General features: G+C 37.8%; 2 protein-coding genes across 7 annotated transcripts in view; both read left to right on the top strand.

The window, feature by feature from the left end:
- Positions 1–22,569, top strand: part of LOC149314491 (liprin-beta-2-like) — a 183,877-nt gene that overhangs the window by 29,718 nt on the left and 131,590 nt on the right. The window lies entirely within an intron of this gene.
- LOC149314492 (uncharacterized) lies at positions 596–3,945 on the top strand. Of its 2 annotated transcripts, none has more exons than XM_089521231.1 (2): positions 596–1,412; positions 2,100–3,945. In XM_089521231.1, the coding sequence occupies exon 2, from the start codon at positions 2,143–2,145 to the stop codon at positions 3,196–3,198; it is 1,056 nt and encodes a 351-aa protein (XP_089377357.1). In that variant the 5' UTR covers positions 596–1,412; positions 2,100–2,142; the 3' UTR covers positions 3,199–3,945. The 2 variants fall into 2 exon arrangements, with proteins under 2 accessions (XP_089377357.1, XP_089377356.1); XM_089521230.1 differs by having other exon boundaries at positions 596–1,445.

Here is a 22,569-nt window from a genome sequence, read left to right as displayed (position 1 = left end):
GAAAGCAATGCCATAATCACAAAAAGTCAACTTGGGGACTTCCGGTGGTGACATGGCGCCTCGTTGAACGGACTTCAGATAGTGCTGAAGACGTTCTGTTCAGCAGTGGGAATCTAGAGCCCCAATAATCAATTGGGAAGCCCTAGAAATCCTCTCTAAGATAGAGGGGTTTGAGGGGGCTCGACGGAGGGCTTGTTTGCACATCCAAGCGCTGGAAACAGAGTAGTTCAGGGTTCCGGAGGGAGCCCTGGAGGAAAAGCGAGGAGTGCAGAGCCTGCAGAGCAATCCACGCCCGGCTGATCTTTAGTGGAAAGCCTTAGGCTCTCCACACAGAGGCGACCACCACTTTTATAAAGAAAAGAAGAAAAGAATTATAGGACTTGGATCTGGTCTAAGGTACTGACTAAACAACTGCTAATTTCGTTTGGAGTGATTCTGGATGGACATAATTCATGCAACCCTTATTAACGGATAATGGAGTGGAACTTTGTTTTTCTCTGTTAAGATTATATGGATATAAATACTGGATGTGGTAAAACTTTACCAGAAATTCTATGGACACACCGAGTTTTTCTATTTGTTTTTTCCTTCCCTTTTGGGAAAATAAATCAAATCTAAATTTTAATTAATTGTATTTTTTGATTTGACTAAATATACAAAAAGGACGTGACTTAAAGAACTGGTTTAGAAAAATCCAAACCTCTGAAGAAATTACTCACAGCTGTGCTGATTGAAGTGTCCTTGGAAGCCTGTTTGTTTTGACTTGGGAGGGAGAAGCGAGGTTTTTCTTCCCCTTTTTTCTTTGTTCGGGAGGACTGTGACGAAGGACTACAGAAGAAAAACTACAGGAGGAGACAAGAAGAACCAGGAAGTGAGGGAGAGACAGACCCAGAAGAGGCAACTTCCGGTGGAGGAGACCAGGAAGGGCGGACTTGGAGGACTGTGACGAAGGACTACAGAAGAAAAACTACAGGAGGAGACAAGAAGAACCAGGAAGTGAGGGAGAGACAGACCCAGAAGAGGCAACTTCCGGTGGAGGAGACCAGGAAGGGCGGACTTGGAGGACTGTGACGAAGGACTACAGAAGAAAAACTACAGGAGGAGACAAGAAGAACCAGGAAGTGAGGGAGAGACAGACCCAGAAGAGGCAACTTCCGGTGGAGGAGACCAGGAAGGGCGGACTTGGAGGACTGTGACGAAGGACTACAGAAGAAAAACTACAGGAGGAGACAAGAAGAACCAGGAAGTGAGGGAGAGACAGACCCAGAAGAGGCAACTTCCGGTGGAGTAGACCAGGAAGGGCAGATTTGGAGGACTGTGTTGTATGACTGCGACGGAGAGAAGACCAGATAGACAAGCCAAGAGAAAGGACGGAGAGGGAAGATTGTGGTGGAGATAAGAAGGTCCAGGAGGTGGGGGAGAAATAGCAATATTAATAATAGCAGGTTGGTCGCTGGCAGAAGGGATGGCAGAGTTAAGGACTGAGTAAGATAAATAAAGATAAAGACTGGGGAAGATAAATAAAGTTGGGGGTGGACAGAATAAAAGGGGGGACCTGAGACTAGATAAAAAGAATTGATTAATTTAGTTTGGGGGTTTACAACAAGAGTGGACACCTATATTGAGACTAGAGACAGTGTTAAGGTTTTTGATGTTATTTACATATTGATATTGTGCTATACATAGATTAATAGCAAAATAGTGGAAAAAAGAGGGAAAGAGAAAGGAAGGGAGGAGAGATAGATATACTTACTTAAAGGGGAAAGAAAGAAACTCTTCTTTTCTAATTTAAGGAGATTTGAGTTATCTTAATTACCTCTTGTTCTATAGTGTAATAATTCCATATGATATTGCTGTTTCTTTTGGATAATGAGGTTAAGAGTTGTATAGAGAAAGAAAATTGAAATATTAACATTTTTCGACTGTGCCATCTTTACAATCTTAGTTTAGGGGGCAAAATAGGAAAACAGCTGGGTATATAAATATCTATAAATATAGATAAACAACTAGAGGAACTGAAAGGAAATTTAATTGGTATACAATAAGACTATTTGTATAGTGGTTCTACATCATCTGTTAATCTCTATTGAAATTATTAGATATCTAAAAGTACGAAAACTTTAAATAATTGGGGTGAAGATAATGAATACAAGGACCCAAACTAAGAAAGCAAATACACAAAATTTGCAGAATATACAAAATACGGAACAAAGAAGACTATCATCGGATAAGAGTAAGAATATAAATATGAATGAATTGCTATTGGAGAAGATTGAAAACCTTTCTATAAATATGACCAATTTGTCTAAAGACTTGAATAAGGAACTGAACAGTTTTAAGAGAGAAATTAAGCAAGAAATTAGGGAAGATTTGAAAGAAATAACCCAAACAGTGGAGAAGTTAACACAAGAGACGCAAAGAGTTAAACAAAAGGTGGATATTCTGGAAATTAAGAATGAGAAAGTTGAGAATGAATTAATAAAAATCCTGGCAAAAGAAGAGCGAGAACTTGATGAAAAAGCAATTGCGGAATTAAAAGCTAAAGAAAAATCAGTTAGAATTAGGGGTATTCCAGAAGATAAAGACTTAGACCTCTATGGGAAATTAACAGAAGAAATAGCACTTTTTTTGAAAAGGGACCCTGCCTCTTTTGAATTTGAAATAGATAAATTGTACCGTGTGAACTCTTTAATAGCCAAACAAAAAGGATTACCCCGTGACGTACTGGTCTTTTTTGTTAGAAAATCAGTTAGGGACGCATTTTTAAATGTTCATAATGACACTCCTTTTTGTTTTGGAAACCAAGAACTGAGAATTTTAAAAGAGATCCCGGGAAGAATATTGAGAAAACGGAGGGAGTACTCTACCCTTACTACCTTTTTGAGAGATGTGAAGATTACATACAGGTGGGAACTCCCGGAGGGGCTAACCTTCTGGTGGAAAAAGAAGAGAGTTAGAATTTTGACACCGGAGCAGGCAAAAAAATTTCTGAAACAAGTCAAAACACAATACCCGACAAAACAAGGCGAAGATAGAGATTCTGAACAAAGAAACCAACTGGATGGAGAGGAAGAAGAAGGAGAGTTGTTGAATTTGCAAGACCCCCTAATTCCGGACCTAGAATACGACGAGCAAGAGTTGCTACAGGAGGAAATTAGAATCAGGAGAGAAGAGAAAGAAAGGGAAGAAAAGTATTAAATTAAATAAAATACCTAAAATAACTAACTTGTACTAAATATAATTTTTCTTATCCTGATTTTGAAATTCAACACGGGAAAACTTATAAAATTTTAAATTTTACCTCATTTCAATAAAATTATATTAAAATTTAATAAATACTGACGAGCTGGTTTTCTTTCCTATTGTTATCATATTTGAGAGATAGAATTTGAAAATCATGGCGAACAATTTAAAATTCTTATCGTGGAACGTTCAGGGTTTGAATACACCGCAAAAAAGGAAAAAGATCTTCCATTATTTGCAAAAACTAAAATTAGATATAATCTGTCTACAAGAGACAAGAATAAAAGAAAAAGATAAAAAACATTTAAGATGCAATAGATTAGGACAACTGTACTCAGCACATTCTAAATATAAGAAAAAAGGAGTGGCAATATATGTAGATGTAAAATATGATGCAAAAGAAATTTATAGTGATAAGGAGGGAAATTATGAAATAATTGAGTTGAGGTACAGAGAAGAGACTGAGAAGAAATTGATAATAGTAGGAGTATATGGTCCTTTAGAAAATAAAAATAAATTTTATAGCAAACTAAAACAAAAATTAGTTCAGCTGGAAAATGATTCAGTAATCCTACTTGGAGATTGGAACGGTGTGATAGACCCCAAACTAGACAGATTTTCAGAAAAAAACATAAGGAAGAATCAAGGTAAGCTCCCAAATGAATTTTTCGAATTAACACAATTTTTGGAGGTGCAGGATGTATGGAGAATAAAATATGGGAATGCTAAAGATTATACGTTTTATTCTAACCCACATAAGACGTGGTCCAGAATAGACATGATATGGTTATCTGTCCATTTAAATCCAAAGATTCAAAATGTTAAGATACTTCCTAGAGTATTATCGGATCATAGCCCAGTGCAATTAAATTTAAAAATGTTGAGAAATAAGGAATATAGTTGGAAATTAAATTCAAAACTGTTAGAAGATAAGGAGATTACGAAACAATTAAATGCTGAAATTAAAAGATATTTTGAAGAAAATTCAGATAAGGAGACTGCCCCTCTTATAGTCTGGGATGCTCACAAGGCAGTTATAAGGGGCTGGTTAATAAAAAAAGCCTTTGAGGTAAAAAAGAAAAAAGAAGAAAAATTGAAATATTTGAATTTGCAACTACAAAACAAAGAAAATGAATTGAAAAAATATCCAAATGATGTAAATACCAAGAAAGAAGTTAGATGTTTGCAGAAACAAATATCAGTGGTTCTGGTGGAAGAGATGGAAAAGAAATTGAAATTTCTAAAACAAAAATATTTTGAAACAGCAAATAAACCGGGCAAATTATTGGCATATCAATTAAAAAAAGAAAAAGCTAAAAGAACCATCTCAATGATTAAAGAGGGAGATAAGATAATTACAAGTCAAAATAAATTAAAGAAAAAAGTATTAGAGTATTTTGAGGAACTTTTCAAATACCCAAAAGTAGACCTGTCAAAGATCAAAAACTATTTGGACTCGCAAAGAATTGTAAAGTTTACAGAAAAACAGAAAGAAATTTTGAATAACCCGATTACTTTAAACGAATTGGTTGATGCAATAAAAAAAAGTAAGTCGGGGAAAACCCCAGGTCCAGACGGTTTTACGAATGAATATTATAAAAAATGTTACGAGTATCTCAAAGAACCGTTAATACATATATTAAATGAAATAGTGAGGGGTGGGATACCACAAACATGGACTCAAACAGATATAAGCCTGATCCCAAAAGAAGGAAAAGATGGAACACTGATTAAAAATTATAGGCCGATTACATTATTGAATACAGATTACAAAATATTTGTAACAATTTTGGCAGAAAGGTTAAAAAGTGTTCTGACTAATTGGATTCAAAAAGATCAATCCGGTTTCCTACCAAACAGAATGATTAAAAATAACATAAGAAATTTAATTAATTTAATTGAGATTCATGGAAAAAATATAGATAAGAAATTGGCTCTTATATTTATTGATGCGGAAAAAGCATTTGACAATGTATATTGGCAATTTCTGATTGAATTACTGAAAAAAATGGATGTGGGTTTGGTATTTCAAAATTGGATTGAAGCAATTTATGAAAGACAAGAAGCTAGAATTTGGGTAAATGGTGAAAGAACAAATAGTTGTACAGTAAACAGAGGAGTGAGACAAGGATGTCCACTCTCTCCGCTCCTCTTTATTGTAGTATTGGAAGTGTTACTTAATAATATTAGAGAAAATCAATTGATACAAGGCTTTAAATTAAAAAAACAGGAGTATAAGGTAAGAGCTTATGCTGATGATTTAGTGCTAACGATTGCAAACCCAGTAGAAAGTAAGGAATTAATATTGGAAACATTTGAAAAGTTTGGTAGGGTTGCCGGATACAAAATAAATAAAGAAAAAACAGCAATATTGATGATGAATATGACAAAAGAAGAGAGGAATAATGTAATTGAGAATACGGGTTTTCAAGATAAAAAAATGGTGAAATATTTGGGTATCAATATTACTACAAAAAATAAAGATCTTTTTGAAAACAATTATGTCAGAAGTTGGAAAAATATTAAAAAAGATTTGACAAATTGGAAAAACTTAAAAATTTCATGGATGGGAAAGATAGCTATTATAAAGATGGTAATTCTTCCAAAAATGATTTTCCTCTTCCAAAGTCTCCCTATAATAGTTAGTGAAACGCCATTTAGACAGTGGGAAAGAGATATATCTAAATTTATATGGAATGGAAAAAAGCCCAGAATAAAAATGAAAATATTATATGATTCGGTGGATAAAGGGGGACTGGCACTACCCAATCTTAAATGGTATTACCAAGCTTGTGCTCTCGATTGGATGTTAGATTGGATAAGATTGGAAAATAGAAAAAATTTGAATTTGGAAAAAATAGATTTAAAATTTGGCCTGCATGGATATTTAGTATATGATAAACAAAAGGTAGATAGTAATTTTAATGATCACCTTATCAGAAAATCGTTGTTTAAGGTCTGGTTAAAATATAAAAAAAAATGGTGCCCTAGAATTCCACTGTGGACATCATCAAATGAAGCTATTTTTGGTAGGGAACAATATAAAAGGGAGGGCTGGGTGACATACAATGAGATTACAAAACAGACTGAAGGCAAAAGGGTAATGAAATCGCAAGAGGATTTGTATTTGGAGGGTATACACAGTAATTGGTTCTCTTATAGACAAATTCGAGAGCGCTTTATATTTGATCTGAGGGAAGGTGGAATTGGGGAAGGAGATTTAAAATTTGAAAGGATAATTAAAAATCCACAGAAACAAATTTCAAATTTATATAGATTAATATTAGAGTATGAATTGGAATCAGAAACAGTGAAAGAATTTATGATAAAATGGGCCAAAGATATAAATGAACCAATACAATTAGACCATTGGGAGAAACTTTGGAAGGGAAAAATCAAACAAATTATTTGTGTGGATCTAAAAGAAAATATATACAAGTCCATGTTTAGATGGTACCTTACTCCACATAGATTATCTAAAATGTTTAAAAATAATAGGAATCTTTGTTGGAAATGTAGCAAAGAGGTAGGAAACTACTTACATATGTGGTGGAATTGTCCCATTGTAAGGAAATTTTGGAAAGAGATACATATAGAGATGAGAAAAATCTTTGGATTGAAGGGAGGACCGACTGTTAAGTTCTATCTCTTAAATATGATGGAGGACATAGAATATGAAAAAAAATTTGAAAAAATTATATTACTGGCGCTAGTTGCAGCCAGGAAGACTCTCGCTCAGAATTGGAAAAAAGAATTCTGCCCAACAATCGAGGATTGGAGATGGAAGATGCTGGATATTTACGAGATGGAGAAATTGACACACCTGGTGAAAAATAGACCTTTGGAAGATTTCTATGAAGAGTGGAAGGTTTGGAAAACATATCTGGGTAACCTAAAGGAAGATAAGATGTATGCTATTATAGAGGATGTATAGAATATAGAGTAAAAATAGGAATGGTTCTTTTTTTTTTTTTTCTTTTTTCCTTTCCTCTCTTTTTCTTTTTATATAAGGTGACAGACAGATATGTGAGGGTAAAATTGCTGTAAAGTTAGTTACTTCTCTGTGAAATAATAATAACAATAACAAATATTGTTGATAATTTTGAAAGGAGAATTAAAAATAGAGTTGTTATATTAACTGTGGGTGTATAAGAATTACATAAGAAGAAACACTTAGAGCTTATTAGGTTAAGTAAAAACAGGGATAATGAATAATCGTTAATACGGAAGGCTATGAAGATTATTTTATTTAAGAAAACTTGAAAGAATCAACAGTAATAATAGGACTAGTTAGAGTTCAGTAGGGAAAATAGTAGATAATGTTAAAAATTAGTCAGTAATCAAGGAAGTTGGGAAGGAGGGAGAAGAACACTGTAATAATTATATTTTTATTTTAGATTATATTTGAGATATGGATTTTTTAAATCTTTGTTGTATGTTTTTAATATTTAATAAAAGTTAAAAAAAAAAAAAAAAAAAAAAAAACAAAAAGTCAACTTGGGTTTCAGAGAAACAAGTCATGCCAGACAAATCTAATCTCTTTCTTTGATAAAATTACCAGCTTGGTAGATGAAGGGAATGCTGTGGATATAGTATATCTTGATTTCAGTAAGGCCTTTGACAAGGTTTCCCATTACATTCTTGCAAACAAGCTTGTAAAAGGTGGGCTAGACAAGGTAACTGCTACATGGATTTGTAACTGGTTGACTGGCCAAACCCAAAGGGTGCTCAAGAATGGTACCTTTTCATCCTGGAGAGAAGTGACCAGTGGGGTCCCACAGGGCTCTGCCCTGGGGCCAGTGTTATTCACCATCTTTATCAATGACCTGGATGACAGAATTGGGAGCATACTTATCAAATTTGCAGATGACACCAAATTAGGAGGAATAGCTAATACCCCAGAGGACAGGATCAAGATTCAAAATGACCTGAATAGACTAGAAAGCTGGGCCAAAGCTAACAAAATGAAATTCAACACGGAGAAATGTAAGGTACTGCACTTAGGGCAGAAAAATAAAATGCACAGATATAGGATGGGTGACACCTGGCTGAATGAAACTACATGTGAAAGGGATCTGGGAGTCCAAGTAGACTACAAGTTGAACATGAGTCAACAGTGCGATGCAGCAGCTAAAAAGGCCAATGCAATTTTAGGCTGCATCAATAAAAGTATAGTGTCTAGATCAAGAGAAGTAATAGTGCCACTGTATTCTGCTTTGGTCAGGCCCCACCTGGAGTACTGTGTCCAGTTCTGGGCACCACAATTTAAAAAGGATGTGGAGAAACTGGAGCGTGTCCAAAGGAGGGAGACTAAAATGGTGAAAGGTCTGGAAACCATGTCCTATGAGGAACAACTCAGGGAGCTGGGGATGTTTAGCCTGGAGAAGAGAATGTTAAGAGGTGATATGATAGCCCTGTTTAAATATTTGAAAGGATGTCATATTGAGGAGGGAGCAAGCTTGTTTTCTGCTGCTCCAGAGAACAGGACCCAGAACAATGGATGCAAGCTACAGGAAAAGAGATTCCACCTCAACATTAGGAAGAACTTCCTAAGGGCTGTTTGACAGTGGAACACGCTCCCTCAGAAGATCTCCTTCCTTGGAGGTCTTTAAGCAGAGGTTGGATGGCCATCTGTCGGGGATGCTTTGATTTGGATTTCCTGCATGGCAGGGGGTTGGACTGGATGGCCCGTGCAGTCTCTTCCAACTCTATGATTCTATGAATATTTGGAGGACCACATGTTGCCCACTCCCTGTTTTAAAGCAATGATCCCATGGCAAACATTTAATGTATTTAAGTTTTAATTAATGTGGGCTTCTTCAGTATCATTATGGTTCCATTAAATTTACATGTAGGCCTTTCTTATATGGTAACTCTCTCCTTTAGAAATGCAGTACCAACCAGAGTATGTTCTTGTGGCATTCATTTTTACCCTGTAAATTGCCTAGTGTGAGGCTTTGCTATTTCAGTGCCTTATAAAATAGTTTAAATATGCAAAAAATACCTGCAGCAGATCTATTTGAATTACATCAGGCTGTTTAACCATGTTTCTGATTTTTTATTCATCAAAGTAGCAAGCGGCTGCAGCCCTGTAATTTTAACAGCAAACAGTTGGATCTTCACTTTTCAGACATTTGCAGTAGTTCCACTTACTTACAGTAGTTCCTACAAGGTTACTGAATATATTTCAGTTAGTATTGGAAAATGTGTATTCTGCACCATGCGTACTAGATTATCACAGCATAAATTGATCAGAATCCACTCAGTTGTGATTTGCTGACGGGAGCACCATAGGGACTAGTCCATGCCTTTCTCCTTTTCTTTAGTAAACAAATTCTCTCCTTCATTTGCAGAGTGCAACAGTGGTATGACACCATAATTATTTTATAAAGATCTCAATAGAACTGTAGCCCTGTACATGTTTCTAGAGCACCCACCTGCAGATCTAAAAACATCTGGTCTATGCTTACCTCAAACCACAGTTTGTTGGAACAGTTCTAGCTTATTCTAGTCCATGTAGGCAAATTAAAAAAACCTAGCATTTTTAAACAGATAACTATAGAGTAATGTGATTGTTTATTTAATACATTAGTACTGTGTGATCAAAGATTGTGATGTGGTCTTCAAATTCTTATTTTAGGTCATGAATTCTGAAACATTTGTTTTGTAGCCAGGTTATTTCTCCATATGGTATGAAGTTGCTACAGTGTAAACAAGTTATGGCAGGAAAGTCCCTTGCAAAACCAATTTTTCTTCGGGGGAGGCTCATTATCTGCATTTAATGAAAAGGTGGATCAGTGCTCTTGTGCCCAAGTAAACAAGTTTTATTCAGGTTAATATTCTGTTAGGAATGTAGAAATGAGGCATATGTTTTGCTATCATTAGTTTCCTAAAAGTGATACTCCCCCTCCCCCAGTGTTTTGAACCAAATTCAGAATACTACTTGGAACCATTTTTGCTCTTCTAGGATACCTGAGGGGCCACCCAGACCAGCTTATATTCTTAGGAGGACACTCCTAAGGAGGGGCAGTCTGCAGACAAAGTGATCTATAGGCAGTGGATCCCTTTGGAACCCAAAGTACACCCTTTTTTCAATCTTCCAGAACTGTTTCAAGGCCTTATATAATAGTTTTGCTGTTTAAGTGTGCTTTTGTAATCATTCCTGGAGTTCAGGTTGTTGCAATTTTACAAACTGTTGTTGCTTGGTCTTCATTTTTTAAAACATTTGGGCTTGTCATTACACTTTGCAAGCCCCACATAGGACCAGAAATATACATATAAACATTATATGTCTAGTCCTTCATTTGCTGAAAGCATAAGATCTACCTAAGCAAACTAGAAAAGTAAGTTAGTGATATGATTAGTCTATATACAAATATTTGAAAGAGACTTTTTAAAAGATCACTACTTGCAATAATGTTTTAAAAGCAGGCTATCATTGGGATGAAACAAGGACAAAATAAAGTGAGTTCCAGCCACTTTGAAGGTGGGGCATTTATACGATGCACACCTCTAAAGCAGATAGAAACTGAAATGAAGCCATGCTCTGGGGCTAAAAACTGGGGCAAAATGAAGCTGGGATAGTTGACTCGAGGTGGAAAATGCACATCTTTGCTGCTCCATATAGATGCCCCAGCATGCATGCAGGGTTAAGGCAAAGCAAAGAAGTGAAAGTGCGACAAATCCAGTGGGTGTAATTACAACATACACAAACCAGACAGTACACTGGAGAGGGGGGGCAGCCAGTGACAGGAGGTGAAGGGGGCATGTAGGGGGGCCTCCGCATGGCGTTTTGCCAATGTATGACTTATACACCACTGTCCTGTACTGGTGGAGCATCATATATGTGATTGTGTGGCTGATCAAAGGGGTGACCAAGCAATGGGGTGGCATCTGGGCGGATGTGAGAGGAACTTGGAGGTTGCAGGCAGTGTTTTTGTGTGACAGTACACGTATATGGTGAGGAAGCAACAACACTGCACCATGCTATCAGGCTTTGCATATTCAGCTCTCCTTGGGAGTGAGCAGTAGGGTTTCAACCTGCTTTTAGGAAAAGCAGGATTGGGCCCCTTTTCTTTGCTCATCTGCTCTGGCCTGTTGATAACTAACTGTTTTTATGCATGAGGCTTCAAGATGCTGAAAAGTCTTTTTACTCTTGTTGTTCTGATAATTGTTCTTTGTTTGTAGACAGAGACACTCTTTTTTCTGTTGTTGTTCTCATTCTTTTTCACTAATGTCCAAAATAAAATTAAGAGGTCTAGCATGATGGATGATGAGTGGGTCCAGATTTCATTGAAATATTCACCTACCAACAGTAGGAATGCAGGATTATGAAGAAATGATAATGGTAAAGAATTTATATATATAAATAAAAGATAGAAAATTATAAAGACAGAATAATAAAATAGCATTTCAGACAGAAATACATGTATAAGTAAAAGGGGATAATATAAAATAGTTGCAACTATTTTGAACAAGTAGATGTTAGGAAGTCATTTTATTTTGTTGAATGTGTGAATGTTTTAGGTCCAGAACACACTGCAGGAATAATCCGATTTGAGATGGCTTTAACTGCCCTGTCTCAGTGCTAGAGAATCCTGGGAATTGTAGTCCATTGTGGCACCAGAGCTCATTGACAGAGGAGGCTAAATGTCTCACAGAACTACAATTCGCAGAATTCCCTAGCATTGAGCAAGGGCAGTTAAAGCAGTCTCAAACTGGATTATTTATGCAGTGTGTTTCGAACCTCAGTTGGTATAGGAGTGTATGTATGTGTGTAGATGGGAATGTTTTGATAGAACTCTATTGAATGTTTTCAATATTTTTTGTAACTTTTAAAATGGTTTTATGTGTTGTCTTTTATGTGTTCTAATTAGTGTGATAAATACATATTTTAAAAAGAAAGTATAGAGGGAAAGAAAGGATGTACCTACAGCTGGGCTGTATCACTTCAGACTGAAGCTAGTAGCTCCTGTGTTTGACTGGTCCTCTAAATTAACATTTCTTTCATACAGAAACTAGTATATCAATGAAAAAGCTAGACTAGAACCCATTTACTTGGGTTCTGTTTGTTTGTTTTTATTATTTTATTTTATTTTATTTTCCAAGTCAATTAAATGGTTTCTATAGTAGTTACTCCTAACAAGTGTAGGAGGCTTCTTTCTGGATCAAGCCCCGTCCAATATGGAACACATTGTCTTAAATCCATTGGCTAATCCCAACATGACCTATCTAGCTATTATAATTTGCTTGTTTAGGAAAACAAATGTAGATGTCATCTTTACAGGAAATTTTGTGTGGAACAAAAATGTACCGGTGTCTATTTTAACACACATTCACTTGGCTGGAAGATACTGTAATTTCCAAACTTGTAAATATACAGCAGAATAGGCATTTGGGGTACTTTCTGTCCATGTTAGGCTTGTGTATTTATTATTCTGCATCTACATCAGAAACTGTCTTAGAGATGTGTTACGTTTTTGTAATGTAAAATATGTATTTGCTGTCTGTTTAAGAAAGGAAGCATACAAAGCTTGGGGTCTACTTGCGGCCCCAGACCACAGTTAACTCATCCTGCATGTAAGAAATATGCTACAAATCCCTTTTATGTACTGAGGTGCAAGTTGCTTCGTTATGTTTGCAGAGGTCCTAATAACCAATAAAACAATAGTCATATTTAGCAGACATATCTACATATGAAGATACAAATACTTGTTTATTTCATAAAATTTAGGGTTGATCAGATATTTTTTTAAGGAGGATGCACAGATTTATTTGAAATATTCTTAATTTCTGAAATGTACTTTTAATCAGTTTGTGAAGGTAAACTTGAAATGAGATTTTGTTCAGGAATGCCTGATTTTGGGCCAAAATTGCTTTGTTGGCACTCCTACCTGAAGAGCTCTGTTAATCTGGGGTTGAGTAAGTATGGGAGTGCTGGAAAACATCAAAGTACTTCAATTAACTATTTGCAGGTGTACCAAAACTGAAAAATGTGAAGCTATTAAAACAAGGATGCCAAGAACATAGGATAACCTTTGCCACAAATTTGCATTGAAAAAAATAATTTGCTGCTTACTAGTGATCAGATTTTACAGTTGTTATGTTCTGTCACTTTTCATCATTTTGGGAACCAGGTGGGAAATATTCATGCTCAACTAAGCGCAGCACTTAGCTTCCAAACATTTAGACAGATATATAGTACTTGTGTGACAATATTACTTATGTGCATGTGTGTGTTTATAATATAGTATTTCATTTTTTTGATTTTGTTTTGAGATTGATACACTTTTCATTCCAGTTATTCTCCAGTTAACTGACATGTAAAAAGATGTAATAATACCCCTCCCCCTTCAAAAAATAAAAATAAAAAACCCAAAACACTCTAGGGACAGCTTGTGATCTGAACACTGATAATCTTTTTATTACTTCCATCCAAACATACAAACAAACATGTATGTACCAGGGGCAACCTTTGATCCAAAGTGGGGGGGGGGGGGGGTCACATCGCACACACATCCAAATGGTGTGAGAAATCTCTGTCTCTCTCACACAGTTATGGACATCCACAGATTGGACCATCAGCGTCCACATAGCAACAAGTATTATGCCTTTCATTCTTCTAGTTAACAGTCTAGAGTTTTTTTCTGACAAGGAGAGGAGAAATAAAGGTCCGTTTAGTTGCTCATAGTAGCCTGAAATACATACAGAGGCATGTTTTTCCCTTAACAAAATCAGTAAAGTTGTAAAGATGTTTTGTTTGGTTTTTTCCCCCCTTTCACATGCTGATTCTGTGGTCTGTTTTGAGTAGTATAAATTCTGATTCTGTTTCTCCAAGTCTTTGCAAAAGGAGAATATTGGTATGAATGTATAGAAAATGCAGAGTTTTCAATCAGATGTTTGATCTGTAAAACAATAGTATGAAATTTGTAAATAATTTATGAGATTGGTCTTCTCAGGCTTTTCACCAAGTAGAATATTTTAGCAGTTGATATAGTGAGACACTGTAAATCATGTAGGAAAAGAACATTTATGTGTTATCATTTAGCCTCAATGTGCTATAAAATATTCAGAGCCTTACCAATGAGGTTAAAGAACGACAGGCATCAGTTGAGAGGAGTAGTCATGTTAGTTTATTGGAGCACTTGGGAGTTTTATTGTGTTAGATTGTTTTGCATACTTAAACTTTCAAAATGCAAATATAGCTTTAAGATTAAATAACTTGCTATTTTTAAAGCTCAGTTGGGAATCATTCCCTGTTTCATTTAATGCACATTAGCACTATTCTCAGATCCACCAGTCCCTCTCCAAATGAGACAGTGCGCTCTTCCAGCCACCGCAAGAAAATATGCTTTTTCTCCACTTAGCTGTTGCTTGAAACTAACTCTGATGCAGTTCCACAGATAATCCCTAGCTTGCCTCACAATCATTTCTTTCACCAACCCCTCTGTCGTTTTCATTTCCAACTGGCAAGGCTGTGAGGTTGTTTGTTCCAGGCAGCAATGAAGGAAATCTGCACAGAAGTGGGCTCCCCCAGCACACAGACAGAGGGAAGAAACCAAAAAGGATAGGATGGGGAGGATGGCATTCTCAAATATGGAACTGGGGAAAAATACATGAGCAATAACCCACATGTACAATTTCCCCCTCCTTCCTAGCATACAGCAAGGTTGAAATGTGATTGTAAATCCACTTTCCTGCATGTCCTTTTTTATAACCCCATTTTCTCCACCAGCAACACAACACCTTGTTGTGGACAAAACTATTTCCCCTATTGTGTAACAGAAATGGAAAGCAGTGAAAGCCATTTATAGGTTAATAAAAAGAAATCAGCTACAAGACATCCCTCCTCCCAAAACAAAAAAACTGAGTACCAGTTCTTAACTTAGAGCACCAGGTGTGAAGTTGTTGGTTTGCATGATTGTCTGAAAGGGAAAAAGTTTGAAGAAAGGAGGAGTCTAAAATCTCAGGTCTCTAAGACAAGCTGATATAGTGATCCCACTAGATATTTCTTTCTTTTTAAAACCTGATGAAATGGCTAGTGGATGACACTAAGGAGTTTATCACACAGGGAAAAATTGAAAGTTTAAAATATCCAGAACCCATTATTATCTCACAGTTGCACGAATGGTTTTCACATGCAAAGTGCTGTTATCCCATGTAGAATCTGAGATCAATCTGCACATGTGTGCAAATGTGCTAATGGTTTTCATATGACAGGACCAAATGTGTCTCCATCCCTATAATGATAAAAGCATGTCCATCCTGAAAAAGCAATCAGAAGCACAAATAATTTTCACACATAGACCATATACAAATCCCTCTCTGTCCCTGCCTTCCCTCAGCAGCTGTTTCTTTAAGAGCCTTGGCTATGGGGGAAGGCTGAAGCAGGAGACAGACAGACAGACATGCACAGGAAAGAGCAAGGCCTTTTTTCTATCTCACCTGCTCTGTCCCTGCTTTTGCCTTAGTAGCTGTTTCTTTAAGAGCTCTGGCTCAAAGGGAAGACTGAAGTGATTCCCAAACTATCCCGTTTAAGGGATTTGGGACTTCAGCTCCCAGAAGCCTCAGCCATGTTGGCTGATAGTCTGGGATTCTGGTAGCTGAAGTCCAAAATCCCTTAAAGGGGACAGTTTGGGGATCACTGTGGCTGAAGCAGGAGACAGGGGGGGGGGGATGGAGAGAGAGAGGAGCGCGCAGGGACTCAGATAAGCATTATTTTACTTATTCCGCAGCACTGGAAGTAAACTCACCCCAAAGAACCATGGGAAAACTGGCAACAAACACAAAAACAGGGAGAATCCCATGAATAAACTGCAAATAGGTTTCTTTTCTTTTACTTTTTATATTTTATTCTATTTCACCACTACATAAAACATACACTATTACAGTTATATACAGAAAAGGTGGCTATTACAAACATAAACCCTAAAAGAAACTTAACATAAAAAATAACTTCCGAAGTCTCTTCAGTAATGAATCCCATGTCATCCATAAATTTTATTGACTTTTTATAAAAACATTTAAAAAGAGTGAAATAAAGAAATGTGAAAAATCTATGGCGGGTTACAGACGGCCGAAAAGCGGTGGCCTGCACCCGCCCCTTTCCCCGCCGGATCGGGGCCTCAGTGGCTAGAGCAGCAACCGCTGAGGCCCCGATCTGCTGCTTTCCAGGCCGTGGGGAAGCAGCAAAAGGCCCCTTCCCCGCAGCCTGGAAAGGGGTGTCCTTGGGGCTTCAAGCCCCAAGGACACTCCGCGGTGGCGGGGAGGAGGAGAAAGGGGCCGCTTGGCCCCTTTCTCCTCTGCGTCGCTGGGCGCAGCCATCTGAAGGCTGCGCCCTGCGACGCAAACGGCAAAAGGAGCTCCATTTTGAAGCTCCTTTTGCGACCGGGGAAGGGGTGCACTATGAGCCCTGGCGCGGCGTGATGACGTCACGTCCGTGCCGCCCCGTATAGAGGCAGCACGGTCATGATGTCGTAATGGCGGTGGCCGTGTGGAACGGCCACCGCCATTTTGTGCGTGCTCTGCGCGTGCTAGGGTTGGGGGCGTCCAGAAAGGATGCCCCTTTCTAATTCTAGCACGCACGGAGCGTGCACTTTTAGGCCCGTTTGTAACGGGCCCATAACAGTTTTCCTAGAGCATTTTACCAAAAACATATTCTAAAAATAATTTCCCATATATATATCTCCATGCATTTAATCTTTTTGCGCCTTATGACCATCTTGATGTAGAAAATTCCATAACTGGGAATCATTCTTCTTCTATTGCATTTACGTCTTTATGATTCAAACAAAAGGTCAATTTATCCATCTCTATCATTTCCAATAGTTTACATATCCAATCATCTATCACTGGCATTTCATGACTTTTCCAATTTTGAGCTATTATCATTCTAGCAGCTGTTATCATATATTAATCAATCATTGGAGGAATTTCATTTTTATGTGTTTAAAAGATATATTTCTGGCTTCATTTCAAATTTAATCTGTAACACCTTTGCTATGATTATGGCCTTATGCAGGCCGTCTTTAAAGGCTGGCTTGCGGGTAGAGTCGGGGAGTAGCGTCCACATGATGTATGCCCTGACTGCACCCGCTGGGAGGCATGATGCCACAACCCATTCCATACGGCGTGCAGCATCATGGCGTTCCTCTGGACGTCTGCACAATGCAGTGCAGAAGGAGCGCCATAAAGCCGTGGCAGCACAGCTATGGCAGCCTTCTCAGGGCGCAAAAAGGCACCATTTTTGTGGCTCCTTTTTGCACCCCTCAAAAGCCAGATCAGGGCTGCGGCATGTGGTTGCCGTGACCCTGATCTGGCAAAAATGGAGGCACCCCTTAGGGGTGGTCCACAGAGCTGCTATGCGTATCTCTTTCCAGAACCTTTTGCATTTCAGGCAGTGCCACCATACATGAAACCAAGAATCAACCACAGAACACCACTTCCAGCAAACATTTGAGGTATGTTTATAAATCTTTGCAATTTTATTAAGTGTCAAGTGCCATCTCTGTTCTATTTTCCAGTAATTCTCTCTTAGGTTTTGTGACTTAGTAATTTTTAAAAATCTATTTCTGGCATATTTCCAGCTTTCTAAATATAGAGTAACCACAGCTCAATGCCCATTTGATCATCACCTTGGATATTAGTTCCTCTTCTTGATCACGACTCCGTAAAAATTTATATAACTTAACAACCCTCATACTTTTGAGACTAAATAAAATCTTATCTAAATCTAACTAGTCTTCTTGAAATTCTTCGATCTTTTCATCCATTTTAAATCTCTCTTTTAATTGCATATAAGAACCAATGCATTTTAGGATCAAGTATTGTCAAGTCCTCTATTGATTTCATTTCAAAAACTCCTGTTTTCTGCAACAGATTCTTATGTGTAAGCCACATATCCAAAAATTTTCATCTACCTATAAAAAGCTTCTTGTGGTTGAAATCCAGAGAAGTATTTTCCTATAGAATCCCTCTAAATTAAGTAGTCTTATGTTCTCAAGTGTTATTCACTCTGGGCCTGAACAGAAAGGTCAAGATAAAGCTGCTTTGGGCCACTTTAGAAGTGTGCTGTCTAAATGACACATGCGTCTTAAGAGGCCGGAAGCCATGCCAAAGCCATGCTCCAATCGAAAGGACTGGAGGACAGCTTTGGCGCAGCTTCTGGCCTCTTAAGATGCATGGGTAATTTAAACAGCATACCTTCAAAGTGACCCGAAGCAGCTTTATTTTGGCCTGTTTGTTCTGACTCTCTGGCGGGTTACACACTGCCATTAAAGTACGCGCAGAGCGTGTACTAGGGTTAGGGAAGTGCGGTGCTTCCGCATCTCCCTAACCCTAATACGCGCTCTGCACGTAAAAAATGACGGCGGACGTTCCAGACGGCTGCCGCCATGAGGACGTCACGGCCGCGCCGCCTCTATATGGGGCGGCGCGGACGTGACGTCCTCACTCTGCACCAGATTGCCTAGTGCGCCCTTTGCGCGGACCAGGAAGGAGCTCCGTTTCAGAGCTCCTTCCTGGTTTGCGGCGCCGCTTTGCATCGCTGGGCGCAGCCTTCAGACGGCTGCACCCAGCGAAGCAAGGGAGAAAGGGGCCAAGCGGCCCCTTTCTCCTTCTCCCCACCGTCGCGGGGTGTCCTTGGGGCTTGAAGCCCCAAGGACACCCCTTTTCAGGCTGCAGGGAAGCGGTGTTTTGCCGCTTCCCCGCAGCCTGAAAAGCGGAGGATCAGGGTCTCAGCGGCTGCCGTTCTGGCAGCTGAGGCCCCGGTACACCGGGGAAAGGGGTGGGTACAGCCCGCCCCAAATGGGTGGTCTGTAACCTGCCTCTGTCAGCCAATTTAATACATTCCCTTGGTAATACAGGCTCAGGTCAGGCACTCCACCTTCTTCCTTCAGTCTGCCTCGTCATAGTTTTCCAATTTACTCGTGATCTTTTGTTTTTCCAAATATCTTTCTGCCATATCCAATGGTTTGTTGCTATTCAAAGTTGGAATACTTTGAAACAAAAAAAATCATTTTGGACAAGATCGTTATTTTAATAGCTTCAATTCTTCCCAATAAAGATAACTGCAATTTATTCCAATTAATTAAATCTTTTCTAATTTCTTTCCATTTGATTTTGTAATTGTTGTTGTATAAATCCATATTTTTATTTGTTAGCCATATTCATAAATATTTAACTTTATTTTTAATTTGACATTTTGATAAGTTATCGATCCCTTTTCAATATATTTTTCACTATTAACAATGTCTTCTGTCTATTAATTTTAAAGCCAGATATTTTTCCAATGTCCTCTATGACACTGAACATTATTCTCATTTGAGAGTTGGAGTCTTCCAGGATGATCACAAGATCATCAGCAAAAGCCATCAGTTTGTATTCTTGATCTTTAATCTTTGTGCCAATGATCTCTTCATCATTCCTAATTCTGTTGGTTCATACTTCCAAGACAGTTATAAACAAAAAAGGAGACAGGGTGCAACCTTGTCTGGTCCTTTCCACATTCCAAATGTTTTAGATTTTTTCCCATTCACTATTAATTGTGCATTTTGATTTTCATAAATCATAAAGTGACAAAGTTCTCGCCCAGACCCATTCTTGTTAGTATTTCGAACATTCACTTCCAATTAACATTATCAAACACCTTTTCTGCATCCACAAATATTAAGACTAATTTTTTTATCATTATTCTTTTCATAATGTGTTAAGATGTTACTCACTATCCTAATGTTATCTTTCATCTGGAGTGTAGGCAGGAACCCAGTTTGATCACCGTTTATATATTCATTCACTTGTTTAAATATTTCTGCCAAAATACTTGCAAAGATCTTAAATGTCTGTACTGAGTAGCAAAATGGGTCTATAATTTGACATTTCTTGAGTGTCCTTACCTTCTTGGGGAATTAAGGCTATATCAACACATTTCCAGGAATCTGGAAGCCCCTTACTTTTAATTTCATTTAGTGTCATTTGCAAGGGAATTTTAATTTCTTCCTGAAATTTTTATGGTACCAGGCAGTAAATCTGTCTGGACCAGGTGCCTTATTTATTTTTCATTTTCTGATCACTTCTGTGACTTCGTCTACTGTAAATGCTACATTCAAATTTTGTTGGTGTTTTTCAGAAATTCTTTTTATTTCTTGCTTATCGAAATAGTCAGTTACTGCTTGAAAAGATACTTCATCCTTTTTATATAAATTAGTGTAATATTTCTGAAAGGCATCCACAATCTTTTCGTGGTTATTATTTCACCTTTATTTTTTAAATTGTCTTTTTCTGTTTTTCTTGTCTTAAGTTACTTGCTATCCATTTTCCTGCCCTATTAGTGTTATCAAAATGGCTTTGATTTATAAGTTTCATTTTCCTTTCTACTTCATTCATTATGGCCCGGGTAAGGAAATTTTTCCACCTGTCCTGAATGGGGTCACGCTCCCCGTGAAGGACTCTACTCGCAGTCTGGGGGTGCTTCTGGACTCGTCACTCCAACTAACATCTCAGGTGGATGCGGTGGTCAGGAGCACTTGTTATCAGCTTCGGCTGATATGCCAGCTGCGTCTCTTCCTGGGCCGGGGGGACCTTGAAACCGTGGTACATGCTCTGGTAACCTCTCGATTGGATTTCTGTAATGTGCTTTACATGGGGCGACCCTTGTACCAAACTCGGAAGCTTCAATTAGTGCAGAATATGGCTGCTAGGCTGGTTACTGGATGTTCCAGGGCCAGCCATATAACACCAGTATTGAAAGATCTCCATTGGCTGCCCATTCGCTTCCGGGCTGAATACAAGGTGTTGGTTATTACCTATAAAGTCCTAAATGGCTTGGGCCCAGGGTACTTGGAGGACCGCCTCTCCCCATACAGTCTGCCCCGCACTCTCAGGTTGGGTGGGAAACATCTTTTGAGAGTTCCAGATGCTTGATTTAGTTCATCTCGGAGGGCATTTTCAGTTTCGGCCCCTCAGCTCTGGAACTCTCTCCCCCATGAGCTCCATACAGTCACCACCCTTGATGGTTTTAAGAAGAACCTGAAGACCTTTTTATTTTGCCAGGCTTTTCCCCCATGAGCCTGTTGTCATCTTTTCTCCCCTGGCAATGTAATTGGCAAATTCCATCTATCCAGCCATTTGTATGGGGTTGTTTTGTAGGGTTTTAATTGTTTTTAATTGTTAATTGTTGTATTTTTATGATATGATGTATGTTTTACTTGCTGTTGTACACCGCTGTGATCCCTGGAATAGCGGTATAGAAATAAATTAAATTATTATTATTATTATTATTATTATTACTTTATCCAATTGTTTTTAAAGAAATTTCATCTGCTTAGTCAATCTATCCTTAGTCAGTCTATCCAGTCTATCATTTCTGTTTTGCTGATCTCTTTTTCTATCTTTTGAAGATCTCTCTTGGCTTTGTGCTTAAGCTCTGATCCTCCTTGGATCAACATCCCATGTTATCTTCATCGGCCTCTTAGCTGTGATATTTTCCATGAAGTAATTCTTCAATATAGATGTTACTTTTTCTAAAAAGATATTGTTATTTAAAAGAGAATTGTTGAGCCTCCAGTTAAATTGTTTCCTACCCAATTCTAGTGACAAGCTAATTAAATTATGGTCTGAAACAAAACTGGGCAAGATATCAATTTTTATGGTGTTTGACAATAATAACCCAGAAATCAGAAACTTATATATTCTGGCAAGTAGCTTTCACACTACAGCAATTACGTAAAAAAACTGAATTCATGAATGAAATCAAAATTAATTTCTAATATTTTCCCCAAAATGCTTGTTTGCTGGTTCATGTTACTTTCTTGTTAGATTTTACATTTATATTTCTGCTTTTAGTAAATCATTTTAATTTGCTTACTGCCTTGAGCTTATTAAAAGAAAGCTGGTATGCAACTGATAGATATGAACGTCTTTATCTCCTTTACAAAAATGATTGCAAGACTAGGTCAAGTATGGAATAGCCTTAGCAGTTAGGCTTCTAGGGCCCTGAAAGCTCAGCTGCTGCTTCTTCTCCTTCTCCTTCTCCTTCTCCTTCTCCTTCTCCTTCTCCTTCTCCTTCTTCTTCTTCTTCTAAAAGAATCATTCTCTCTGCTGTACAAGATTTTTTGTGTTTTGACTTGAAAACAGCTACATGAACCACAGTCTGAAATTAGATGTATTCAAATTTCTGCATCAGTCAGTTGAAAAAGCTCTTACTACACTGAATGGGTTTTCCCAGCATGTCTAGTGCGTGCACCCTAGAATGGAAATTTGTCTTGCAACATGGATTATTGTCTTGTAATATTAATTAATGTCTGAGGAGCACCAGTATATGCTGTCATA

The sequence above is a fragment of the Sceloporus occidentalis genome, unplaced genomic scaffold, assembly GCF_023333645.1.
Source record: "Sceloporus occidentalis isolate IW3139 unplaced genomic scaffold, rSceOcc1.0.p SCAF_4, whole genome shotgun sequence".
NCBI classification, from domain to species: domain Eukaryota; kingdom Metazoa; phylum Chordata; class Lepidosauria; order Squamata; family Phrynosomatidae; genus Sceloporus; species Sceloporus occidentalis.
The sequence above is the reverse complement of the archived record's forward strand: the minus strand, read 5'-3'. Positions and strand labels throughout refer to the sequence as shown.

Excerpts from the sequence above, each read along its gene's own strand:
- LOC149314492 (XM_089521231.1), top strand. The coding sequence starts at position 2,143 with ATGAATACAAGGACCCAAACTAAGAAAGCAAATACACAAAATTTGCAG.